This window comes from Agelaius phoeniceus, chromosome 1, assembly GCF_051311805.1.
Source record: "Agelaius phoeniceus isolate bAgePho1 chromosome 1, bAgePho1.hap1, whole genome shotgun sequence".
In the NCBI taxonomy this organism is placed as follows: Eukaryota; Metazoa; Chordata; class Aves; order Passeriformes; family Icteridae; genus Agelaius; species Agelaius phoeniceus.
In genome coordinates this window covers 1,324,595-1,348,187 of record NC_135265.1, presented here as the reverse complement: position 1 = coordinate 1,348,187, position 23,593 = coordinate 1,324,595, and the positions used below count along the sequence as shown (strand labels likewise).

Below are 23,593 nucleotides of genomic sequence, written 5' to 3'. Positions count from 1 at the left end.
TGGGGATGGATCACCCTGGGACAGTGGAAGTGTTGCTGGAACAAGATGAGCTTTAGGGTCTCTTCCAACCCAAAGCAGTCTCTGATTCAATGAAAAGCCTGCCCAGCCCGAGGCCCTAATTCCACAGGGGATATTCCCAAGTGCTTGAAAAGAGGAATAATAGAATTGTTGGGATTGACCCTTCCCCTGTCCCTGCTGTCATTTCAGGGCCCCGTCTCCAGGGATTTTGGGAAGGCTCCCGGTGTTTCCCAGCCATCCCTCTGTTCTGGGATCATTTACCAGGAGCTCCCTGGATCCTGTTTCCAGAGTGGAGCCATGTTCCAAGTTCCATGGAATCCTGGAATGGTTTGGGATGGAAGCACTTTAAAACCCATCCCGTGCCACGGGCAGGGACAGCTCCCACCATCCCAGGCTGCTCCAAGCCCCATCCAAGCAGGGAATCCGACCCCTTCCCGATCCCTCCCCCACCGAGGAGAGCCCGCCCTGCTGCTCCTCGCTTTGCCTTGGCTTTCCCAAATCCCTGGAGTCTCCCCCTCCAGCTCTTTGCTGTGCATTCCCTTAGCCAGGCTCAGCCCCTGGCTCTTCTCCAGAGCCTGGAATGCTGATTCCTGCCTGATCCCTTCTCCTTTCATTTTCCTCTCAGGAGCAGAACCACCCAGGGAAGGGAGAGATGGGATGAGCAGGAGTCTGGATTACCCCATACAATTCCCTCTGGAATTCCAGAGCGGGAATGCTGTGGTTCCATAGGTTTTGTCCCACAATTAGTAGGGTCTCTGTAATTAGCCCAGAGCAGGAATGCTGTGGTTCCATAGGTTTTGTCCCACAATTAGCAGGGTCTCTGTAATTAGCCCAGAGCAGGAATGCTGTGGTTCCATAGGTTTTATCCCACAATTAGCTTAATTTTCCCACAATTTTCTCTCTGTAATTAGCCCAAGATAGACAGAGCTGGCAAGGAAACTCCTCATCAGCCTAATTCCAAACTGTTGTAAAACCAGGGGATGGAAAAGGGACAGCGTCCATTTGTTTCCAATTGGGAAAAGTGCAGGGTTGGGATCCTTTGCCTTCCTGGGACACTGGGATGCTCCAGAGTCAGGGCGTGGGGTCAAACCCAGTCCTGAACATTCCTTGCTTATTTGGCTGCTCCCTTCCTTTATTTACCTCTTTCCTTGTTCCATGTTTTGTCCTGATTTGGATTCCCAAATCTCGTCCATTCCAGCCACAGGGCTGGTTTTATTCCAGGCAGTTTGCAGTTGGAAAGTGCTTACGTTCATCCCATGAATCAGTGTCAGAGGAGAGATTCTGGTTCCTAAACGTTCCTAAATTTTCTCCTGAGCTGCAAAGGACCCACTGAACTTTGAACTCACCCCTTTCTCAGCTTTATGGCTCTGCTCCCTTCTCCCAGTTTTCTTCATCCCTGCTCTCCTCTCCCACCAAAATTTTTGTTCCCACCTTATTTCCTGTCTCCAGCCATGGAGATGTTCCTGTGTCTCAGGGACTGGAGAATCCCTTTCACCGCCTGGGGCTGCTCTGGGATGGGATGGGAGCAGGGATGGGATGGGAGCAGGGAGGTCACTCTGGCCCTGCCCTGGGCACTGCTGGGGTCACACCTGGAGTGCTGTGCCCAGCTCTGGGCCCTCAGCTTGGGAAGGACCTGGGGACACTGAGCACATCCAGAGGGGACAAGGAGGCTGCAGAGGGGCTGGGAACACAAACCCTGTGAGGAAGCCCTGAGGGAGCTGGGGGTGCTCAGCCTGGAGCAAAGGAGACTCAGGGCTGCCCCCATCGCTCTCTGCAGCTCCTGAAAGGGGCCTGTGCTCAGCTGGCCCTGGGCTCTTTCTCCAGCAGCACTGACACAACCAGAGCACACAGCCTCGAGCTGCACCAGGGGAAATACAGGTTGGATAGCAGGGAAAAGTTTTTACAGAAAGAGTGAGAAAGTTCTGGAATGGCTGCCCAGGGAGGTGGTGGAGTCCCCATGCCTGGGTGTGTTTAACAAAGCCTGGATGTGGCACTGGGGGCCAGGGTTTGGTTGAGCTGTTGGGGCTGGGCTGGACTCGATGACCTTGAAGGTCTCTTCCAACCTGGGCATTCTGGGAATTGTGGGAATTCTGGGATGGTCGCCTCTGGGATCCCTGTCTGGGGATGGAATTGTGGCTCCCAAACGTCAGTTCCCCCTCTTTCCCAAGAAAACCACTCAGAGATTGTCTCAGCCTGGGATTTTTGCTCCAGGGTAGCTCTGAGTCCCCTGTGCTGCCCAAGCCTTGGGCAAAGCTCTGAGGCTCTGCAGCCCCCGGAGATCTTGCCCTTCAAAGCTCAGGGATCAGCTCTGGGCTGGAATTCCTCTGGCTCCACAGGAAATATTCCCAGAATCCAGCAAGACCCTCACTGTTGTGTCCTGGCACAGGGGAACCAAAGGCAGCCTTTGGAATAAAATCCCACCAGGGCAGCTCAATCCTCTTGTTCCAAGCTCCAAATCCCTGCCAGGTCCAACATTCCAAGTTCTCAGAACCTTTGGAGCTCCCCAGGGGACACCATGGGGGGAAAGGGAAGGGCTGGCATTCCCAACGGCACATGGGGATGGCACTGGGAATCCTCTCCTTCAGAAACTTCTGGAAAAGGTGTGGAAAAGCAGGATCTGGGCCTGGCAGAGGTGAAGAGGGAGCAGTCGGATTTATTTGGGACATGAAGGAGGCAGGGAAGTTGTTTTGGTTTATTCCTGTCACGAGAAAAGCCAAACCCAAAATGTGTGGATGGCTCCAGAGTGTCCTTGAGGATTCCTCCCTAATCCAGGCAGGAATTCCAGGCTGAACTGGCCAGCAATGATTTTGTCAATGTTTTTCTAGAAATTCTGGATTTTGACCCCAGATTCCAGCAGAAAGATGAAGAGGAAAGTTCGCACCTGCCCTTAGGGAGAAATCCATCAGGATTTGTAGAATCCCAGAATGATTTGGGTTGGAAGGGACCTTAATGAAATAAATCAAATTTCTTTAGGGAACTAAGTTTAAAAATGCCAACTTTGGATTGGATTCTGGTTTTTATTCAGGAATTCCACCCCATTCCAAGGGCAGGGACACCTCCCACCATCCCAGGCTGCTCCAAACCCCGTCCAGCCTGGCTTTGATCAATCCCAGGGATGAGACAGCCACAGCTTCTCAAGTCCAGCTCAAATCCAGCTTTTCCCAGCAGCCAGTGTGGGCTTCTCCAAGAGGAGCCGTGGCTTGGGCTGGGCTGACTCATCCCACAGAGCCCATCCCTGCCCTTCGTGGTGAGCAGGGGCTGCCGCAAACTCAGCTCCCGATTCCATGCCGTGGGAGGTGAGGGGAGATCAGAGCAGCCGGAGCTGTGGCCGTGGCGTTTTGGAAAGGAAACCAAACCCCTGGATCCCCATGGCTTGGGATTAAAGCCCAAATCCCAATTTACTCCAGAATATTGTGTTCCCAACCAGGAAATCCCGCCTGGTTTCTCAAGGCGTTGCAGCACACGTCTCCACCTCCTGTGGATGGGCTGCACGCCATGATCCAAAATTCCCCCCACACCCCCAGAACCCCAGAATCACTTTCCTGCCATTTCCAAATGCCCAGAAACTCTTCCCAAGTGCCTCAGGATTTCTCCCGGCACAGGGAGCTGCTCCTTGGCCATGGGAATTCCCCCAAGATGGGCTGAAGCCATGTGGAGCCGGGATCTCCTGGCTGCGAACCTCCAAGAGAAGCCCAAATCCATCAGCATGGATTGAATCCCATCACATTTGGCGTGGGGAAGCAAAGTGCTCTTTGATCCCTGCCTAGAGGGAATGCTGCAATCCATTTTCCACCAGAATTCCCATTGGAATTCCATCTGAATTGGAATTCATCCATTGGAATTTCCATCTGAATTCCCATTGGAAGGAATCCCGTTTGTGCCCAGATGGGCGAAGGGGTGGAGGGGCTTCCCTCGGGTCTGCTGTGAACCCACCAAGACCCTGATCCAGCCCCTGTGTCCCAGGAAACCTGAGCTCCCTCCCCTCCTGCCTCTTCCTTTCATCCCTCCTCCATCTGCTTCCCTAAGCCTGGCTTAGAGGCAGGCTCAGGACTAAAGCCCTTTGGATGCTGTCTGGGGCTGTGCTAACAGAGGTGGTTCCCCCTCACAGCTCTTTGTGTCGGGGTCACCAGCCCCAGGTGCCAGAGGCCACATTTCCCCCTCTCCATCCCAATCCCTCTTTCCGTGCTCGTTGCTTCCAGTCGGGATTCGTCACCCGTGGGAACAGCTGCTGTGGGAGTCGGGAGGCCGCCGCTGCAGGGCCCAGTGTCCCGTGGTGGTGACAGGGGACAGCAGTGGGAATTCTCCCAAGGAAAGCAGGCCCAGGCTCAGCTGGACCCAGCTGGGCTTTTCCAACCCCATTCCTGCCTCCAAAGGGGCCAAACTCCTCATTTTAGGAGATACGGAAGAAATTCCGCCGTAAAAATGTGTGGTGTAACATCCCTCCCTCTCCTCCATCCGTGTTTATTTTCCAACCTCTGACTCCTGAATAAAAACCAGAATCCTGAGGAGATTTAATCAATCTAAATTTGGAGGTTTTTAAATTAAACCCTCTAGAGAAATTTGATTTATTTCATTTCGTGTTTGCGCACATCTGGGGTTGGACATGGATCATCTGCAGGGTCCCTTCCAACCCTGACCACGCCATGATCTTCCCTTGCAACTCTAACTTTCCGAAAGCTTGGAATATATTGGAAAACTTGGAATCAATCTGATTTTTAGCTGAGCTACTGAAGCTGGTGAGAGTCTGGAAAATGCCCCAGGAGTGAGGGGAGAGAAATGGAACCGTCGGTGACCTTGAGAGCCTAAAGTTCAAACCTGCCCTGGGTTTTATTATCCAGCGAGGCATCCAGAGTCCAGGCTGGGATAAACTGGGATTCCCTGCATCCATTGTTTACTCACAGATTTGCCGGTGTGAACTATTCCTAGATACAAAACTCCAGACGGAATTCCCGCCGTTATTCCAGAACAAAGCCCATTTCTCACGGATGAGCTCCCCGTCTCTTTTTCGGGAGGCATCCAATCTTTTTTTTTTTTTTTTTTTCAGATGGAGAGGAGTCTGTGCTAAATTTAAGGCCCAGACAGGAGTAAATTCATCACCCCAAAGTCACAGGCCTGGGCGTGCCCCGAAATTCCCGGTGGTGCTCCGAGCGTTTCTAACCGCGGCACCAGTAACGCGATATCCGCACGTGCCGAGGGCCGGCCCCGTCGGGATATTCCTGGACACAAACCCCGGATTGTGGCTGCGGGATTCAGGGCTGGGGTCTCAGTAAGGGATCCTTCCCCAGCTGACGTCAGCGGGGCGGCTCGATTTCCACCAGCCGAAATTCCAGGTCTTTTTGCCGTGTCTCGGAGGGGCTGGGGATGAATGCTGGGAGGATTTGCGCCATTCCCGCTGTGAGAGGGATTGGAAAATAGCACCGAGGGCTGGGAAAAAAACACAGCCCTGCATGGTCCCAGCTCTGGGATGAGGAGCACAAAGGGAAGATGCCAATGGATGTGGGGCTTTTACGAGCCCCAGGCTTGCTTGGGTTTGGATGACTCCAAACCAGACCTGGGAATGTGAGGCTTAAATATCCTTTTTCCCTTGGTTTTAAGGTGAAGGAGGGTGCACTGAGATTGGGTTTGGGAAGGAATTCCTGGCTGGGAGGGTGGGGAGGAGGTGGGATGGAATTCCCAGAGAAGCTGTGGCTGCCCCTGGATCCCTGGAAGTGTCCAAGGCCAGGTTGGACAAGGCTTGGAGCACCCTGGGATAGTGGAAGGTGTCCCTGCCCATGGAATGGGATGGGAATGGATGATTCTTAAGTTCCCTTCCGTCCCAAACCATTCCCTGATTGATTCCTTGATGTGGGACAGCCAGACCAAATTCAGCCAGGCCTGAAGTGCCCAAATCAGGCTCAGCTTTTTCTGGGAATGACCAATGGATTGAGGGACATCCCAGATCTGCAGTGGGAAGTGGCCGGAAGGATTCTCCCCCCAGTGATGGGACGACCCTGGGGAGAATTCCCATTGTCAGGGTGTCCCTGATGTCTGAGAAAAGCGGGATGAACCAAGCTCAGCAGTGACCAGGAAAGCCCAGCAGGACCAGGTGGCCTCAGCTTTGGTGCCAGAGCTGGGATAGCCCAGCCTAAAGTCCAAACAACACGGACAGAGGTGGAAAGCTGGGATCACAGGATGTTGCGGATGGGCAGTGCAAGGAGGGGAACAAGGTGACCCCAAAATTGTGGGGTGGGCACCTGGGGCTGGCTGGGAAGGCTCAGCTCAGGGAATCAGCACTTAAGCCAGACCCAGGGAGAGCAAGGTCTTAGGCTGGTGGGGACAGCTTAAATGCATCTTGTGTTCCAGGAAAAAAAAAATAGGGAATGGCCTTTTCCAGCACACACCCAGAGCTCCTGGCAGCATCTTTACAGCTGTGTCCAAAAATCCCAATCAGGAATAGTCACAATTAAGAATATTCCCTGATGGCAGAACTGGGAGATTTCCAGAGCCATAAAAACTCATTCCTTTCGCCTCTGATTTCCAGAGTTTTCCTTCTCTTGTTTTCTGATGGAAAATCCCAGTTTACCTGCAGTGGAAAAGTGCAGGAGGCACCTGCCCGGCTCAGGTTTCCTTTCCCAGTATTTCCATGTGATCCTGGTCCCAGAGTCACAGAATTCCAGACTGGTTTGAGTCGGGAGGGACCTTGAACACTATCTCCAACCCCACGGGCAGGGAACCTTCCACCATCCCAAGCTGATCCAAGCCTCATCCTTGGACACTTCCAGGGATGGGGCATCCCTTGAGTCCTGCTCCAGTCTCACCTTCTCACAGCTCCCTGACATCCCCGTGATTCCAATGGAATTTTTTCCCCCTCTGGTTCTTGTTGACAGCCAGGTGGAGCCTCCAAAGCAGGATGTGAGCACTGTTTGTTGGAATCCCTGCACCAACCTCATCCCAAAAAAAGTCTGTTTTCATCCAGACAAAAACTCATTACTTGTTTTACGGGCTTGTGGATGGGCACTGGCCTTGTTTTGGAATCCAAGGGGAATTTCTGGAAAAGCTTCCAGCTGGGACGGCGAAACACAGGGAGATATTTTTAGTGTGGGGTTGTTGGGGTTTTTTTTCCTTCCCATAAATCATGAGGATCTGCCTCTGTCCGTGCTGAAAAGGTCACGGGTAGCCGGGAATTTTGGCTGTGCTGGAGGGATCAGCACATCCTTCATCCTGGAAAAGGTGACGGAATCTCAAGTGGGGGGTCCCCACCATTTGCAGGAGAAGCTGGTGATTAATAAGTGGCTTTTTTAGGGAAAGCAGCAGCAGCAGGAAATAAATCCCAGCCCCAGCCAGGTGATCCATGATTCCCCACCACAAAGCCCTGGCTCCGGCAGGGAGCACTTGGAAGGAAAACTCGGTTGCAACACTTTTAAGGAGGCTGTGGCTTATCAGGAACATCTGTCCCTGCCTAAGCCGGGCTGTTGACTTTATAAAGCCCGAGTTAACAGGGCAAAGCCAGGGATTAGCAAGGGGAGCAGCAGCGCTGGGAAGGGCCCGTGGAGAGGAGGGTGCAGGAGAGCGGGAGGAAGGCTCGAGCCCCTTTGGGTGGCGGAGCCGCTCCCTGTGAGCTCATCCCAGGCTCCCTTTACGGCCTCCCAGGGAAAAGAGGCACTTTTAGGGAATGATTTAAGGAATGATTCATGGCCCTGTTTACGTGTCTGCGTTAGGAGGAGATAAATCACTCCTGGCACTGCAGGCACCGCCAGGCTCCAGCAAACCAAACACCGCCTGGATCCGCTCGGGATTTCGCTCGGGATCAAACTGCTCCGGCCTCCGGCAGCGCGTGGCCCCGGCCCAGCAGAGAGCAGGGATGGCGTTCATGCCATGCCCAGGGATAATCTGGGATGAAGGAATGGGGCAGCCCACGGGGCTGGGTGCTGCTCCACAGCCAGAGGGGTTCCCCAGCCGTAACTCAGGAATATAAATCCCAGATATTGTGAGCACATCGGGGCTGGCACGGACACAGCCCCAGGTGCCCGGTTCCAGTGGGATCTGCACGGATCAGCCAGATCCTCCCAAAATGGGATTTTTAAAAGGCTTTGGGCCATGTGGACTTGTCTGTTTTATATGGTTACAAACAGAGTTGCAACTGGGAAGGCAAGTGTGGAGGGAATAGAGGAATGGGGCAGCCCACGGGGCTGGGTGCTGCTCCACAGCCAGAGGGGTTCCCCACCATAATTCAGGAATATAAATCCCAGATATTGTAAGCACATCGGGGCTGGGATGGACACAGCCCCAGGTGCCCGGTTCCAGTGGGATCTGCATGGATCAGCCAGATCCTCCCAAAATGGGATTTTAAAAAGGCTTTGGGCCCTGTGGACTTGTGTGGTCTATTTTATATGGTTCCAAGCACAGTTGCAAATGGGATGGCAAGTGTGGAGGGGATAGAGGAAGGATTAGATGGGATATTGGGAAGGAATTCCTGGTGGGAGGGTGGTGAGGAGCTGGGATGGAATTCTCAGAGAAGTGGTGGCTGCTCCTGGATCCCTGGGGGTGTCCAAGGTTGGACACTGGGGCTTGGTGCAGCCTGGGGTAGTGGAAGGTGCCCATGACAGGAGTGGGCTGGGATCATCCCGAAGGTCTTTTCCAACCCAAACCATTCCCTGATTCCATGATTAAGCAGTAGGATATGTTATTTCCTTTGATAATCTCCCTCACCCCACTCGTTTATTCCGTGTTTTTCATGGAGATGTGTCTGAGCCTGGTTTTCCCTGTGTTTATGGACAGTCTGGGCCAGCAGTGTCCCCCGGAATTTGGGTCACTGATGGATCAGGGGATTGCTGAGTCACAGAGCAAAGCCACCACCACCACCTGCAGCCTCGCGTCTCACAGGGACACATCCGGGGGATTTTCCATGCAAATCCAACAGGGAGGCAAAAATAAGAAACCTTCAGGGATTGACCAGACTGGGGAATTTGTTATTCCAAGAGAGGGATGGAAACCAGGAGCTGGAGTCAGAGGGGGAATCTGAAGAGACAGGAAGTGTCCGAGGTCAGGTTGGACACTGGGGACATTGGGACAGTGGGAATTGTCCCTGCCCATGGAATGGGGTGGCACTGGATGATCCTTGAGGTCCCTTCCAACCCAAACCATCCCATGCTGCTGGATGGATGTTTGGGTTCTCCGATGCAAACCCACAGCCCCTCTCCCAAATGTGATTCCCGGGATTCCTGCCCTGTATAAGATCCAGACCCGGAATCCTTCCCGTGGCTGCAGCGATGCTCCGGCCCCAGCCAGGGAGAGGGAGCAGCCTCTGTGTCACCAGCCTTGCTGGGGTGGCATCCAGGCCAGGAGGGGCCCCCTCCCTCTCTGGAAATCCTCCTTTTCCTGCCCTGACCTCCGGATCTCCGGGATAAGGAGCTCAGTGGTGGAAATGGATGGGCACAGCCCCACCCCACCGTGGCAGCTCCCATCCCGAGGGACAATTCCCCGCCCAATCCACGCTGGAACGCGTCCCTGCTGTCCCAAGCGTCCCCTGGGACGTGCCCTCGTTCCTGGCGGTGCTGCCCACGCTGATGATGATCCCGAGGGAGCGGCTGCTGGCACCGGGAGCTCTCTGAGGTTTCCCTGCTCCCGGCTGTGGCTCCTGGCACGAGCAGAGCAGCGGGAACGTGGCCCGGAGCTGCCCCATGGCCTTGGCACAGCATTCCCAGGGCACGGATCCCACCTCTCCCCGCGGACGTGACCTGGCAGGAGTCAATCCCAAACCCCTGCTGGGGCAGCGGGGAGGGATGTGGGGTTGACCATTCCAGCAGGAATTTCTTGGGATCATCCCCCAAGCCCCTTGAGGGACATCGAGGATGGCAAAGGGAGAGTTTTGCTTCCAGCTCAACTTCTCTGGATTGGAAGGGAAGAAGGGAGGGCTGCTGCAGGTCTGTGCCTCTGGAAAAGGGAATTGCTGGGATTAGGGTGCAGCTGGATGTCTGAACAAATGCTCCAGGGAAAGGAGCAGGTTATCCTGACCTGAAGGATTTGTGCTGTCCCAGGTTTGCAAGCTGCAGCAGGGAAGTCATGCCAAGATTTTGCCTCTCTCCCAAAATCCCTGGGCTGCCCGAGGCCACGGAGTGATCCTCTGTTGATTCCCAGTCAAGGCTGCTGGAAGGTGAGGGGTTGGTGTTTTGGAAGGAGGAAAAACCAGGGAAATGGGGGGGAAAAAAAGGGGAAAAAAGGAATCAATCCCAGCATGGGCTGGAGCAGCTGCATTGGGATTTCAGTCAAACCTTGGGATAATTCACCCATGGGAGGGCTGGAATTTGGGAGCAGGAGCTCTTTTCCCATTCCTGGTGCAGGCAGAGCTCCCCCCAGTCCCAGGGGAAGATAAATTCCTGCGTTTCCAGCTCATTCCTCCCAAATCCATCTTTTCCTCCCCTCCTCCTGAGGCACAGGACCAAAAACTTTGGGATAGTCCAAAGGGATAAGGCGGGGAAAGGGGAGAAGCTTTGCTGGGGAAACTGAGGCAGGATCTGCTTTTCACATTCCCAGATGGAATTCCTTAGGGAGCTTGGGGTCACCAAGGCGCACAGGATCCGAATGTCTGGAGTTCAGTAAGACAAGATCACTCAGAACTCCCGGGTGAATCCTGAGGATGTTTTGCCTCTTGAGGCACATTCCAGGTTTTTACCTGGAGCAGGGAGGTGCAGGACCATGGAGGGGCCACAGGTGATCCCAGACCCTGGCTCTGCTTCTTCAGGAGCCTTGGAGTCACCTCCACAGGTCCCTTTTGGCTTGAAAAGTTGGGCTTGAGGAGGATGAGGACTTCTCCAGGATGACCAGGACGGGATTCCTGGGAATATCTGAGACATTTTGGTTGGGATCAATCATTCCTGAAGCACAGAATGCCATGGGTGTTGTTGATGATCCAGGAATAGAATTCCAACTCCTGCTGATCCCTCTGTACCGGCTCCATGCTCCGATCCCTGGGAAGGACATCTCTGCTCAGGCAGCCTGAGAGGAAATTATGGGAATTTTCTCCTTGCTTGGAAGTTGATTTTTCCATAGCTCAGCCTCTCAGGTCCCACCAATTCTGCTCCAGGGGCGGAAAGCAGGAAATCCTTTGGGACTGACAAATGTTGTCCCTAAATTCCTGTTCCTGGAAAGGCACCACAGATCTCAGTTCTCCTGGATAAGTGGCACACGCTGACTGCAAATCGGAGATTCCCAATCCCTGGAAGTGCCCAAGGCCAGGTTGGACAGTGGGGCTTGGAGCACCCTGGGATGTGGGAAATGTCCCTGCCCAGGGAATGGGGTGATCCTTAAGGTCCCTTCCTCTCGGGGCTCTGGCTGCTCACAGTGACCCTGAGATATGTTGGAAAGTCTCTTTTCCCAGCCCAGCAGCTGGAGTCAGAGCTCTGCATTTCTCGGTCTCAAGGTTGTTTATTGTTCCTTATCTATAAAATTCTTTCTCCTGTCCAGCCCAGCTCCGCTCAGCAGCACAGACAGAGGCACTCTGCCTGCCCCAGGGCTGTGTTATCTTTTTATACTAAAAACTACCTGTGCAATGTTTACAATTCCTTCCCAATACCCATCACCTGTGTTAGACACTGAGCTTCTACTCCAAACCAATCCCAAAAGTGCCACCATCACAGCAGAAGATGGAGGCCAAGAAGGAGAAGGAGAAAGGCTGGACACGCCCAAATTCCTGCATCTTGCCCCCTGAACCCCCATTCTAAAAACCCCAAAAATCTATTTTTCCATCCCGTGATAAATTCACTATCATTCTACTTAAACTTTTGTGGCTTGTAATTCTGCATATAAAGGTTGGCAATTGTTTTTTCCAAGGGCTCCATCAAAGTCCCAGGCGTCCTGGGCTCTGTGCCAGGGTCTCTGAGCCCCCTGGCAGTCCAGGGCAGCCAGAGGGATGTCCTGAATTCCAACACATTCCAACCCAAACCATTCCAGAACTGCAATGGTTTCCCTTTTCCCTTCTTTCTCCTGCCCTACCTTTCCCCTTCCCAGCAATTCCCTGGTGCTCTCCCAGCAGATCCCAGCATTCCCTGCCCTCAATCCCAACAAATCTCTTTGCCTGGAGCTGCTTTTTGAGCTGCTGCCAGGCAGGTGGCACAGAAAGGACCCCGTTATTCCCCAAAATGAGCCCCATAAATGAGGATGATCAGGACCCCCCCAGGGACATTTGGGGTTTGCTTTCATGGCTGGGACATCAGCCAGGGAATGGAAATTCCAGAGGACATCCTCATCCTGCCCCACAGGCTCCAGAGGGGCAAGGAGAGGGGGGGAAAAAGGATCCAAATGGATTTTATAGCCTCGGGATAAAGTTGTTGTGTCCCTCTTCCCTTTGGCATTTCTGCTTTCTCCGGACAAGGAGGGAAAATCAACATTCCCAGATCTTTTCCCCACGAGGAACTTTCATTTTCCAGCAAAACCCAGCCCTGGGAAGAGAGAAGGGGATGGCTGAGCAAGAGGAGCAGGTGGGATTTGATTGGAAAATCAGGAAGCCCAGGGAGGGGCCTCCACCCCTTCCAGGTGCTCCTGGGATTTTGGGAACGAAGGGAAAAACATCCCTCAGGATAAAACTATTCCCTGGATAAACTGAATGATGCTAAGGAACTCAGTGCAGGAATTTCTGCTGGGGAAATTTAGGGAAAGCTGATTTAAAGGGATTTGCTGGCAGCTTTTAAAGGGATTAAGTCTGCAGGGACAGGATAACCTCGACCTCCTCCTCCAAAACAGCTGGATTTGGGAGCTGGACCCGTCTGGGACAATTTCTGCCTGCCCCTGGATGCTCCTCGAGTTCCCATCAGCAAAAATCCCTCCTCAAAAATCTTCTCAGTGCTCCTGAGTGGCAAATTAATGGGAAAAAAATGGGGTGGGGGGGGGGGGAAAAGAAATCCCAAAAAAGGCTGATCCAATTTATTTCAGGTGCTGGTTTGAGGATGGAATAAATTCCAGCTGCTCTGGGCAGGAATATACCATAGGAGGAGTTCTGAGGGAATAGCTCAGGTTGGTAAATCCCATCCTAGATATTCCCAGTTTTTCATCAGGGTAGGGATTATTGGGAGAAATATATCCTGTATTTATTCCTTTCTGTTGGATAAAGGTTTTTACCAGGATGAGAGATTTCTCTGGGGGGATAAAAAGGTGAAGGCATGCGGGAATTTGATAAAAGAGGAGGGAATTTTTGAATATGGGAAACTTGAGGAGGTTTTGGCTCTGGAATTCACTGGGATGAAAAATTCCCAGTGCCTTTTATCTCCTTTTTCATCGTCCTGTGCAGAATGTGCAGGGAGTTCGTGGAATAAACGGAGCAAATTCTGGATATTAATGTGGATTTTGGGATTCTCAGCGTAGCACAGGCGGCCTTAAAGGGAGAGGAAATCCGTGGATATTGATGAAAACATCCCTTTTTTTGGCCAATTTTCCATGCTAGCCCAATGCCAGGAGGTGGCAGTTTAGGAACAGAGGGGACACTCGAGGGGCTGTCACCTCCCAGCTTTGGGGCGCTTTAGGACATTCCAGCCCCCAGAGTTTCCATCCAGGCTCCGGATTTTCCCAGCTCCTGCTGGATTTTGGGCTTTGCTCGTTTGTCTGATCCTGGCTGGGATTTGTTGGGATTTCTCAGTCCTTGCTCTCTTCATCTGAATTTCAAATCCTGCAAAACAGGGATTCATTTCCCTCCTCTCTCCAGATCCTACGGGCATCTCATCCTGGGACCTCCATCCATGTTTTTCTCCCATCCAGAGGGATCCAAACCCTCTCCAAAGCAGTGGCTGCTTCATTCCCAGCACTTCCCACCCATTCCCAAATCCTGGGCACTCCTGGAAGTGAAGCCACTTCTTTTTCTGCCTGGGAATCTCCAGATTCCCAAAAATTGGCACAAATGGTTTAAGCAAGGCCGTCCTCCAGCATTTTTTTTGGATCAGGTGTTGGGATTGTTTTTCCAAGGGAAAGCTTTGGCCAGCCAGAGCCAAACGTGCCTTGGATCAGGAATTTATCACAAGGAAAATATTCCTGCGGATTCCTTTCACCTTGGACAGCTGGGATTTAATTTTGCCTTAAAATCAGGAGATCCAGGGCAGGAAAATCCAAAGAAAATGAGGAGAATGTGCAGTTTGGGAGGTGAAATTCCTCCAGCAGCTGGAAGATCCGAAGGTTCTCCAGGTTTCTGAGCTCTGGGTGTTTGTGCTGTCCCACCTGCTGCCCACTGACCCCAAACCTGAGGATTCCAGGGTTGGATAATCCCCAATCCCTGGGGATCTTTCAGCCCCATGGAGGCACTGAAATGTCCCCACCAGGGGTTGGGACAGACGGAATGCCAAGTTCCGAACTCCCAGCTCCCAGTCTGGTTCTCCCTGGATGTGTAATGGGAATTATCCAGCACCATCCCACAGTTTTCCCAAATGCTTTTGAGAACTGATGTCTTCAAACACCAGATTCGGTGAAAATCTCTGGTTTAACCCATAAATTTATTTACCTTCACATTTCCACCCCTCTGACCAAGGGGAAACCCACAAAGTCAGGTTGTAAATAGATTTTTTTTTTTAATTATCATTTAAACCATTTTCTGGGAGAAGAGGAGGGAATGTGGGGTTGGTTTTGGTGGATTTTTTTTAAGGATAGGGGAGGTTTAGGAAATTAAACCCGAGCTGAGCTCAGAGCTCTGTCTCTGCCCAGCTCCAGGCCCAGCCCTGGGAGACTTTCCCCTTTTATTTCTGGGAATAAAAATGTGTTTTCTGTGCATCCCTCCAAGCACAGCCAGAGCAGCCGAGGGCTGAGCGTGCTTGGGATGGATCCCTTGGAATTCCTGAGGTCCCATCCCTCTAAATCCAGCCTAACTCCTCCAGCTCTGGCGGAATCGCTCCGGCTTTGTACAGCCCCGAGCGCCAGCGGGAGCTGACCCCGAGCTTTTCTGTTCCCAATCCAAGCTGAAATGAGGGATGGTGCCTCAAATGTGGACAGGCCAAACATCTGGGAAGGGCTGGAATTGTTCCCATTAACGTGGACGCGGTTTGGAAGCGGCTCCCGCTTGGGAAGGGTTTTCAGGCTGGACTTGTTCCAAGGACACCAAAACCCAACTCCTGTTTTACTCCCGGCCCCTTATCAGATTTAACTCCACAGCTGCGTGTCCGCTGCCCCCGTTCCTCCCCCTGGGAGCCCGCTGGGAAATGGAATCCTGGTTTATTTGGGAGCTGGGATTCATTAACCCTCGTTATGTCGTTTGGAGGGAGTTTGTGTCGGGAGTTAATTGGCCCTCAGCTGGTTCCTGTTACTGGCTTGGCAAAGGGAATGGACTGGAAAGGAGGGAGAAACCTGGATTTGGGATGGGGATGGTTTGGGGAGTGCAGGGAATCATGGAATGGGTTGGTTGGGAAGGATTTTAAGGATTATCCCAATCCCATCCCATTCCATGGGTAGGGACACCTCCCATTGTCCCAGTGTGCTCCAAACTGGCCTTGGACACTGACAGGGATCCAGGGGCAGCCACAGCTGCTCTGGGAATTCCATCCCAGCCCCTCCCCACCCTCCCAGCCAGGAATCCCTTCCCAATCTCCCACCTAAACCTTTCTTCTTTCAGCCATTCCCTGTGTCCTGTCCCTCCATCCCTTGTCCCCAGTCCCTCTCCAGCTTTCCTGGAGCCCCTCCAGGCCCTGGAAGGGGCTCCAAGGTCTCCTGGACCACAGGGAGGGGAGATGCTGTCAGCTCCCAGCTCTCCCTGGGACAGATCCCTCCACACATTCTGGGATTCAGGCAGGATTTTATGGAGCCTGATGCCTGTGGAGGAAATCTCCGTGCAGAGGAGGAAGCAGCACGGGAGGTTGTAATTCCTAAGAGGAGAGGGGTCCTTGGCATGAAATTATTTAGTAGGAATGTTTTCCTCCTGGAGAGCAGCCTGGGATCCCTGCAGCCTGGGATGCTCCATCCCAAAATTGCTGCTTCCATGTGTGAATGTGCACGATGGGATCAGCCCCAGCCTGTGCTTCCTCTGCTGCCTCCAGGGATGGTTATTCCATGGAGGAGCTGCTCCCTGGGACACAGCTGCAGGGCAAACTGGGATTCTCAGGGCCAGGCTGAGGAAATGATGGATGCAGAGGAAGGTTTGGAACTGGAGTTTGACCTCTCTGTGCCCTCCCTGCAGGTGGATGCCGACGATGTCATCACCAAGGAGGAGCAGATCTTCCTCCTGCTGAAGGCCAAGGCCAAGTGCGAGCGCCACCTGAAAGCCAAGGTGCCCAAGGTGCACGGTGAGTGCTCCCAAATTCCAGGGCTGGGGCCACCCCTGCTCCTCCCAGCCCTTGCCCTCAGCCCCACGTGCTGGGAGCAGGGAGGGAAGGAGGCACTCGGAGCATCCCAGCAAATCGGTTTTTCAGGATAGTCCATGGGGAGGAGGTTTGAAAAGCTAAGCTGTCCCAGACTTGTTCTGCTCTAGAATTCCAAAGGCCGAGGGTCCAGGAGGAGGCAGAATTTGTGGAATTATAGCCCTGGTTGTTATACCCAGTGCACAGGAGAGAGCACCAACCACCAGGGCTCCCGAGATCACAGAATTCCAGAATGGGTTGGGAGGAACCTTAAAGATCCCATTCCACCCCTCTGGAATGGGCAGGGACACCTCCCACTGTCCCAGGGGCAGACATCAGGGCATCCACTGTCCAAAGCTCCAGCCTGGCCTTGGGCACTGCCAGGGATCCAGGGGCAGCCACAGCTGCTCTGGCAATTCCATCCCAGCCAGGAATTCCCAATTCCCAATCTCCCACCCATCCCTGCCCTCTGGCACTGGGAGCCATTCCCTGGGTCCTGTCCCTCCATCCCTTGTCCCCAGTCCCTCTCCAGCTCTCCTGGAGCCCCTCCAGGCCCTGCCAGGGGCTCTGAGCTCTCCCTGGAGCTTCTCCTCTCCAGGGGAACATTCCCAGCTCTCCCAGCCCGGCTCCAGCCCTGCAGCAGCTCCAGGGGCTCCTCTGGACTTGTTCCAGAGCAAAGCCATTATTCCAAATCCCAAAAATCCCTTGCAACCAGTGATAGGGAAAACAAAACATCGCTCCAAGACCTTTCTCCTTCCCCACTCTCTCTCTCCTCGGAAAGGCCCGAGCTCAGCTGAGCCTCTTCCTTCCATTTCCTTTCTATTTTGGGCTGGAAAATCGCTCCCAGCTGTGGGATTGAGGGGGAGGAGGAAGGAGAGAACTCTCTGATGTGGGGAGCGAAGCCCTCACTCCCTGCTGGCTCCTTCCCTCACATTCCCAAGTGTTAATTCCTGAGGGACCCTCCTGTCCCACTTCCCTCCATTTCCCGGGAAAATGGGACAAGCCACAATGTCCCTGCACCTCAGCTCTCCCTTCCCTCGGGGAATGCTGTGGGAAAGGTCCCCAAATCCAGCTTCACCACCTGCCCTCCCGGTGCCTTTGGAAATGCCAGCAAGGGCCATAAAATCCCAGCTTTCCTTTGATTCCCAGCCTCCTGTTTTCCATCGGGAAACCTCAAGCCACATCCTCTGCTGCTCCTTTGTCCCCTCACCCCGTGCCCAATTAACACCTCGTTAATGAGCACATGTGCGAAGGCATTTCCTGCTGGTGTCTCTGCCCACCTGGTCCTGCTCCCGCGCTGCTTTTCCAGCTTTTCTGAGGCAGCATTTGGGATCGATGCCCCTTCCCTGTGGGCTGGGATGGGAATGTGATTGACAGCTGGATTTTGGGCTCTTTCCCAAACGGCAGAGCAAAGGGAGCAGATCCCAGGTGCAGAGAAAAGCAAGGCACAGTTCTTCCCAAGAATATTTCTGGGTTTCGCATTCCCTGAACCTCAGAGAAAGGAAAAACAACATTAATCTCATTTGCTGTGCCTGCGTTTGTGCCACAGCAGAATGCAATGTGGAGATTGTTCACCCGCAGCGATGGTGGTTGGCTTCCTTGGCCTGTCAGGGCCCCACATTTCTCTTCACAGAGAAAAGCAAGGCACAATTCTCCCCAAGAATATTCTTGTCTCATTTTCTGTGCCTGTGTTTTGCAAAAGCATACTGCAATGTGGAGATTGTTCACCCACAGTGATTTGGGTGTTTTGGTTCCTTGGCCTGTCAGGGCCAGGCGTGAGTTTGTGTCAGGACTGAGGGTGACAGCCACGGGATTCTGGGCAGTTCTGTGCAGGGTTGGGTGCTTGGCAGATTCAGTTTGGATGTAATGTAACACAGTGTAATATAGTACAGAATAATATAGTATAATAAAGTAATTAATTAGCCTTCTGATATCAGTGGAGTCCTCCTCAGTGGAGTTCTCCTCATCATTCTCACCCCTGGTCAGAGGTTCCCTGCAAAATTCTGTACCCAGGGATTTGGAGGTCCCGTGGTTTTGGTTCTGGTTTGAGACCTGGGTCTGGGACTGGGACAGAAAATTTCCAATATCCTGTGGTTTAATCCCATGGACCAAACCCTGCCCCTGGAAAAAGCTGTCGTGAGCTCCTCAGACCCCCTGCTCCATCCTCCACAGTAAATCCAGTCCCAAATGGTCCAAGAGGAGGAATCACCTGGATTTCAAGGCTTTGGAGGCTTCACTCATTAGCAGAGGAGAATTAGATCCGATTAATCTGCACTATTCCAAAGGCAGAATTAATTCCCGCTCAACCTTTTGCAAGGAATGTTTTTTTAGGATTTAGCACCCCAGAAATTCCCTTTGGGAGTTCCCAAACAAGGCAGGGATTTGCCAGGCTGCCCCCGAGATGGTTTAAGGAGTTTGTGGTCCCAACAAAGAGCTTTCCAATTTGGAAAAGTTCTTCCTACTTTTAAGAGGAGCTGCCATCCGCAGATTTTGGGATTTCAGATGCCCTTGGACAGAGGGAAAGCAGCTGGGTCCAGTGCTTTCCTCCTTGGATGATCCAGGGTTTGGGATGTGGTGTCTGTTTTGGGACATCCAGACCTGCGCCCTCCTCATCCAGAGGGAGGATCTCATCCTGTTACCTCTTCCCTCACTGCAGATCCCAAAGAAAAATCTGGGAAGGGCAGCAATCTTCACCGTTATGATGCTCCAGCTCCTATTCACAGAAAGGATTTACAAGGAAAAATTTCTGAGGAAAAGTAGGGTTGGCTTGGAGCAAAATAAATCCAGGATGTGGTTTCTGGTTGATCTATGGTCATATCCATGCTGGGTTTATCATTCCAAAGGGAAAAGGACAGGCCAATAAAGAGGCAGCAGTTTTGGGGAGATCCTCAGGAAAACACATCCCACAGTTATCCAAGGATGGGATTTCTCCAGCCTTTCTTAGGGAGTGTTTTGTGGTCAGGGATAAGATCCACGTTCAGCTCTGCTGGAAGGGATCTCCCTGGAGAGCCAGAATCCCTCTGGGATCATCCTGGAGCAGCTCCAATCGAGGGCCAAGCCTGCTGACAGCCCAGCGGTGTCGGATGTTTGGGAAAGGAGAAAGTTTCCACTTAAAATTCCTGACCCAACTTGAGGGGGATCTCTCCTGGGAAGATCCTCACCACAGGGGTCATAGGAAAAGACTCTTTGACCCCATTCCAGAAAGCAGGAGCATGTCCTGGCTGGCAGGGTTGATATTCCAAAGAAAAATCTTAGGGAACAAAAAGATTTAAACCCTCTAAAATTTCAGACTTTCTTCAGCCACTGTTAATGTGTAAAAACTCCAAATCCCCTTTTTTTTTCACCCCCTAAAAAGCTTAAAATTCTGTTCTATGGGAGGGTGAGGTCGCTCCTCTCCTCCTGGAGGGCTCACAGGGATCCTCTGGCCCCTGGCCACCTCCCAGGTGTCTCTGAGCCCTGGCTCCCGATCCCTGTGGCTCCCACATGGATCTGTGCCATGGGGAGCCGAGGCTGAGCTGCTGCAGGAGCTTCCAAAGAGCCCCGGCAGGACTCGTGCGTCATCTCCACCTTTGGCTGAGGCACCGAGGGCTGGAGACCCAAAATATGAAACCAAAAAAAAAAAAAACCCCAAAACCCTTTCCCCACAAGCATTTGGTTTCCTCCTTTTCTCTTTTTTTTCTCCCCCCCTTTTTCCCTTAAATTTAGTCTCCAGATGAAAGCCTTTGGTTTGGGAAAGAACAGGAAACCCGAAAATTTCTCTTCTCCCGACACAAATATTCCATCCCAGCCCTGGTGGGCAGCCGATGCCACCCCAAAGTTAAACCTGGAAGGGGATGAAGTGAAATTCCCAGCCCTGAGCCATCAGACCTGACTTCTTTTTTTTTTTTTTTTAATCCATGAATTAAAAGCTTGTCTTTCCCTGGTTTGGAAAAGGAGATGGGACATTTTGTGGGGAAAGAAGAGGGAGTTTTGCACAACCCTGTCATTAGCAAAGGCCATGGCCAACCCTTTCTCTGAGCCTGAGGTGTTGCAGCTCCAAACTGGGTTGTTTTTTTAATAAATAAACCTATTTTCCCAGGAAAGGCGTTATTTTTAGTTGGGGATCTGGGTCTATTTACCTGGGTTGTGCATCCCAGTTTGGTTTCACTGTCCCTAAAGGACCTAGAGCTGATTCCAGGCTCTCGCTGGCCTTGAGGAACCCCAAAATCTGCTCCTGGTTTCCTCTCCAGAGTGTCCAGCACCATTCCCTGATGCCAGCAGCTCCCAGAGGTTGGGAGAAGCCTCAGGCACCTCAGAAATTAAGGGAGACAGAGGCAGCTTAAGCCCTAAACACCCCAGCCCTCCATAAATCCATAATTTCTCCAGCTATTTCCATCTTCTCCCAGCTCCTGTTCTCAGTCCTTGCAGATGTGGCCCAAATTCCACCAAAAAAACCCAAACCATCCTTTGTGAACGTATTCCCAGCACAGTTTTGGCTTGGAAAAGCCGTCACTGCCCCAGTGGACACCAGCTGGGGGGTCAGCATGGTCCAGGGGAGCTTCTAGGATGGAATTATGGACCGGGAGAGCTTCTAGGATGGAATTATGGACTGGGAGAGCTTCTAGGATGGAATTGTGGACCAGGAGAGTGTCTAGGATGGAATTATGGACCGGGAGAGCTTCTAGGATGGAATTATGGACTGGGAGAGTGTCTAGGTTGGAATTATGGATTGGGAGAGCTTCTAGGATGGAATTGTGGACCGGGAGAGCTTCTAGGATGGAATTGTGGACTGGGAGAGTGTCTAAGATGGAATTATGGACCGGGAGAGTGTCTAGGATGGAACTATGGACTGGGAGAGCTTCTAGGATGGAATTGTGGACCAGGAGAGTGTCTAGGATGGAATTATGGACCGGGAGAGCTTCTAGGGTGGAATTATGGACTGGGAGAGCTTCTAGGATGGAATTATGGATTGGGAGAGTGTCTAGGATGGAATTATGGATTGGGAGAGCTTCTAGGATGGAATTATGGACCAGGAGAGTGTCTAGGTTGGAACTATGTACCTGGAGAGTGTCTAGGATGGAATTACGGACTGGGAGAGCTTCTAGGATGGAATTATGGACCGGGAAACCTTTGAGGATGGAATCACAGACCAGACTGTTCTCCTGAAGCGTGAGGGAGTTCAGCGTCATGGTTATGAAGCGTGATGGACTTGAAGGAGCTGAACCTGGGATGCGGCCTCTTCCTGCAGAGTTTTATGGGCCTGGAGCTCCCAGTCCTGCTGAGGAACGTCCACAGAGCAGCTAAACAGGGTTTGGAGCACATGGGAGGGACAGACCTTGGGAATTACGAGAGACACCAGTGGTCTGTGCTTTAGATTTGTAAAGGAACACAGGAAAAGGGTGGAAAACATTCCAAAGGGTGGCTGAACTCTAATTCTAATTATCAGCCTTGTTTTAATGATTGAGATGGTATTTTGGATGGTATTTTTCCCTCTCAGAGGGAGGCTGGAGGGGTTTGGAAGGACTAGATGTGCTGGAATGAGGAAAGAATGGGATGTGCCAGCAGTGGCAGGTCAGGAGTTCCTAACGGGATGTTGGAGGTTGAGTTTCTGCTCCTGGGTTGGGAAGCTGGGGGGTGGATGGGCAGGGTCCAGAAGAATTGTTTTGGGATAGGAAGGGGGGAGAAATCATTTTGGGATAGGAAGGGGAAGCAATGGTGGCTGGTGAGGTCAGGAAGGTGTCTCCAGAGCTGGGTCGTGGAATTGTCTGGAATGGAATGAGCCAAGACATGTTGTGACCTGGCCCCTGTGTCCATCCCCTTCCAATGTCCGTTTCCTCCAGGGCTGAGCATGGACAGGATGTTCTGTCCGTGAGACACTGGGTAAAGAGCAGAAAAATTCTTTGAGCAGTGACAGACAGAAGCTGCATCCACCCATGGCCATGGAACTTCTGGAGTGGGTCCAACGGAGCTGAGCAAGGGCCTGGAGCATCTCGGTGCCCCGGAAAGGCTGAGGGAGCTGGGGCTGCTCAGCCTGGAGAGGAGCCCCAGCTGAGAGGGGCCCTCAGCCCTGGGTGTCCCTGGGTGCAGGGAGGGTCAGAGCAGGGCCAGGCTCTGCTGTGGGGGGCCCAGCAATGGCACCAGAGCCACGGGCAGGGACTGATCCCAGGAATTCTCCCGGCACAGGAGACAGAACTTCTGCCCTGAGCAGTGCCCAGCCCTGAGCAGAGACCAGAGAGGCTGTGGGGTCTCCCTCACCGGGGATATTCCAGACCTGCCGGGATGTAATCCTGAGCCCTGTGCTCCCTGCTGGAGCAGCTGATCCACTGTGGTCCCCTCCAGCCTGACTCTGTTGGATCAGTGAGGATCCCACTCCTCACATCCTTCCGTTCTGTCCAAGCAACGGGATCCACACACAGCCGGGTCACAGCCCCTCTTCCCCCAGCCACACCCCCTGTAGATCAAGACAGCCCCAAAAGCAGCCCCTCATCCCCCCTGCCCTCACAGCCGGGTTTGAAATCCACCTGCAAACCCCCAGACTTAATTCCTGCCCCTCCAAGTCCCCATTCTTCCCTTTTTCTCTCCCAAAATTATTTCTCTCCCGTTCCAATCCCAAAACGATTCCTCCCCTCTTCCTATACCAGAACAATTCCTCCCCACTTCCTATCCCAAAACAATTCCTTTCCCTTCCAATCCCAAAATGATTTCTCCCCGTTCCTATCCCAAAACAATTACTCCCCTCTTCCTATGCCAAAACAATTCTCCCCCTATCCTATCTCCAAATTATTTTCCCCCTTCCTGTCCCAAAATTATTTTCCCCCTTTCCTATCCCCAAATTATTTTCCCCTGTTCCTATCCCAAAACAATTCTCTCCCTTCCTATACCCAAATGATTTCTCTCCCTTCCCATCAAAAAATGATTTCTCCCCCGTTCCTATCCCAAAACAATTCCTTCCCCCTCCAATCCCCAAATTATTTTCCCCCTTCCTATCCCAAAACAATTCCTCCCCGCTTCCTATTCCAGAACAATTCCTCCCCTCTTCCTATCCCAAAATTATTCCTTCCCCTTTCTATCCCCAAATGATTTTTCCCCTTCCTATCCCAAAACAATTCTCCTCCTTCCTATCCCAAAACAATTCCTTCCCCTTCCTATCCCAAAACAATTCCTCCCCCCTTCCTATACCAAAATGATTCCTTCCCCTTCCTATCCCCAAATTATTTCTTCCCCCTTCCTATCCCAAAAAAATTCTCCCCTTTCCTATCCCCAAATGATTTCTCCCTCTTCCTGTCCCAAAACAATTCCTTCCCCTTCCTATCCCC

The 23,593-nt window shown here is 52.5% G+C and overlaps 1 protein-coding gene across 1 annotated transcript in view; it reads left to right on the top strand.

The window, feature by feature from the left end:
- The window catches only part of PTH1R (parathyroid hormone 1 receptor), a 91,583-nt gene that overhangs the window by 25,936 nt on the left and 42,054 nt on the right, over positions 1-23,593 (top strand). Inside the window, exon 2 of the mRNA XM_054643637.2 lies at positions 16,139-16,244. Within this exon, the coding sequence (XP_054499612.2) occupies positions 16,139-16,244 (106 nt within the window). The remainder of the gene's footprint in view (positions 1-16,138; positions 16,245-23,593) is intronic.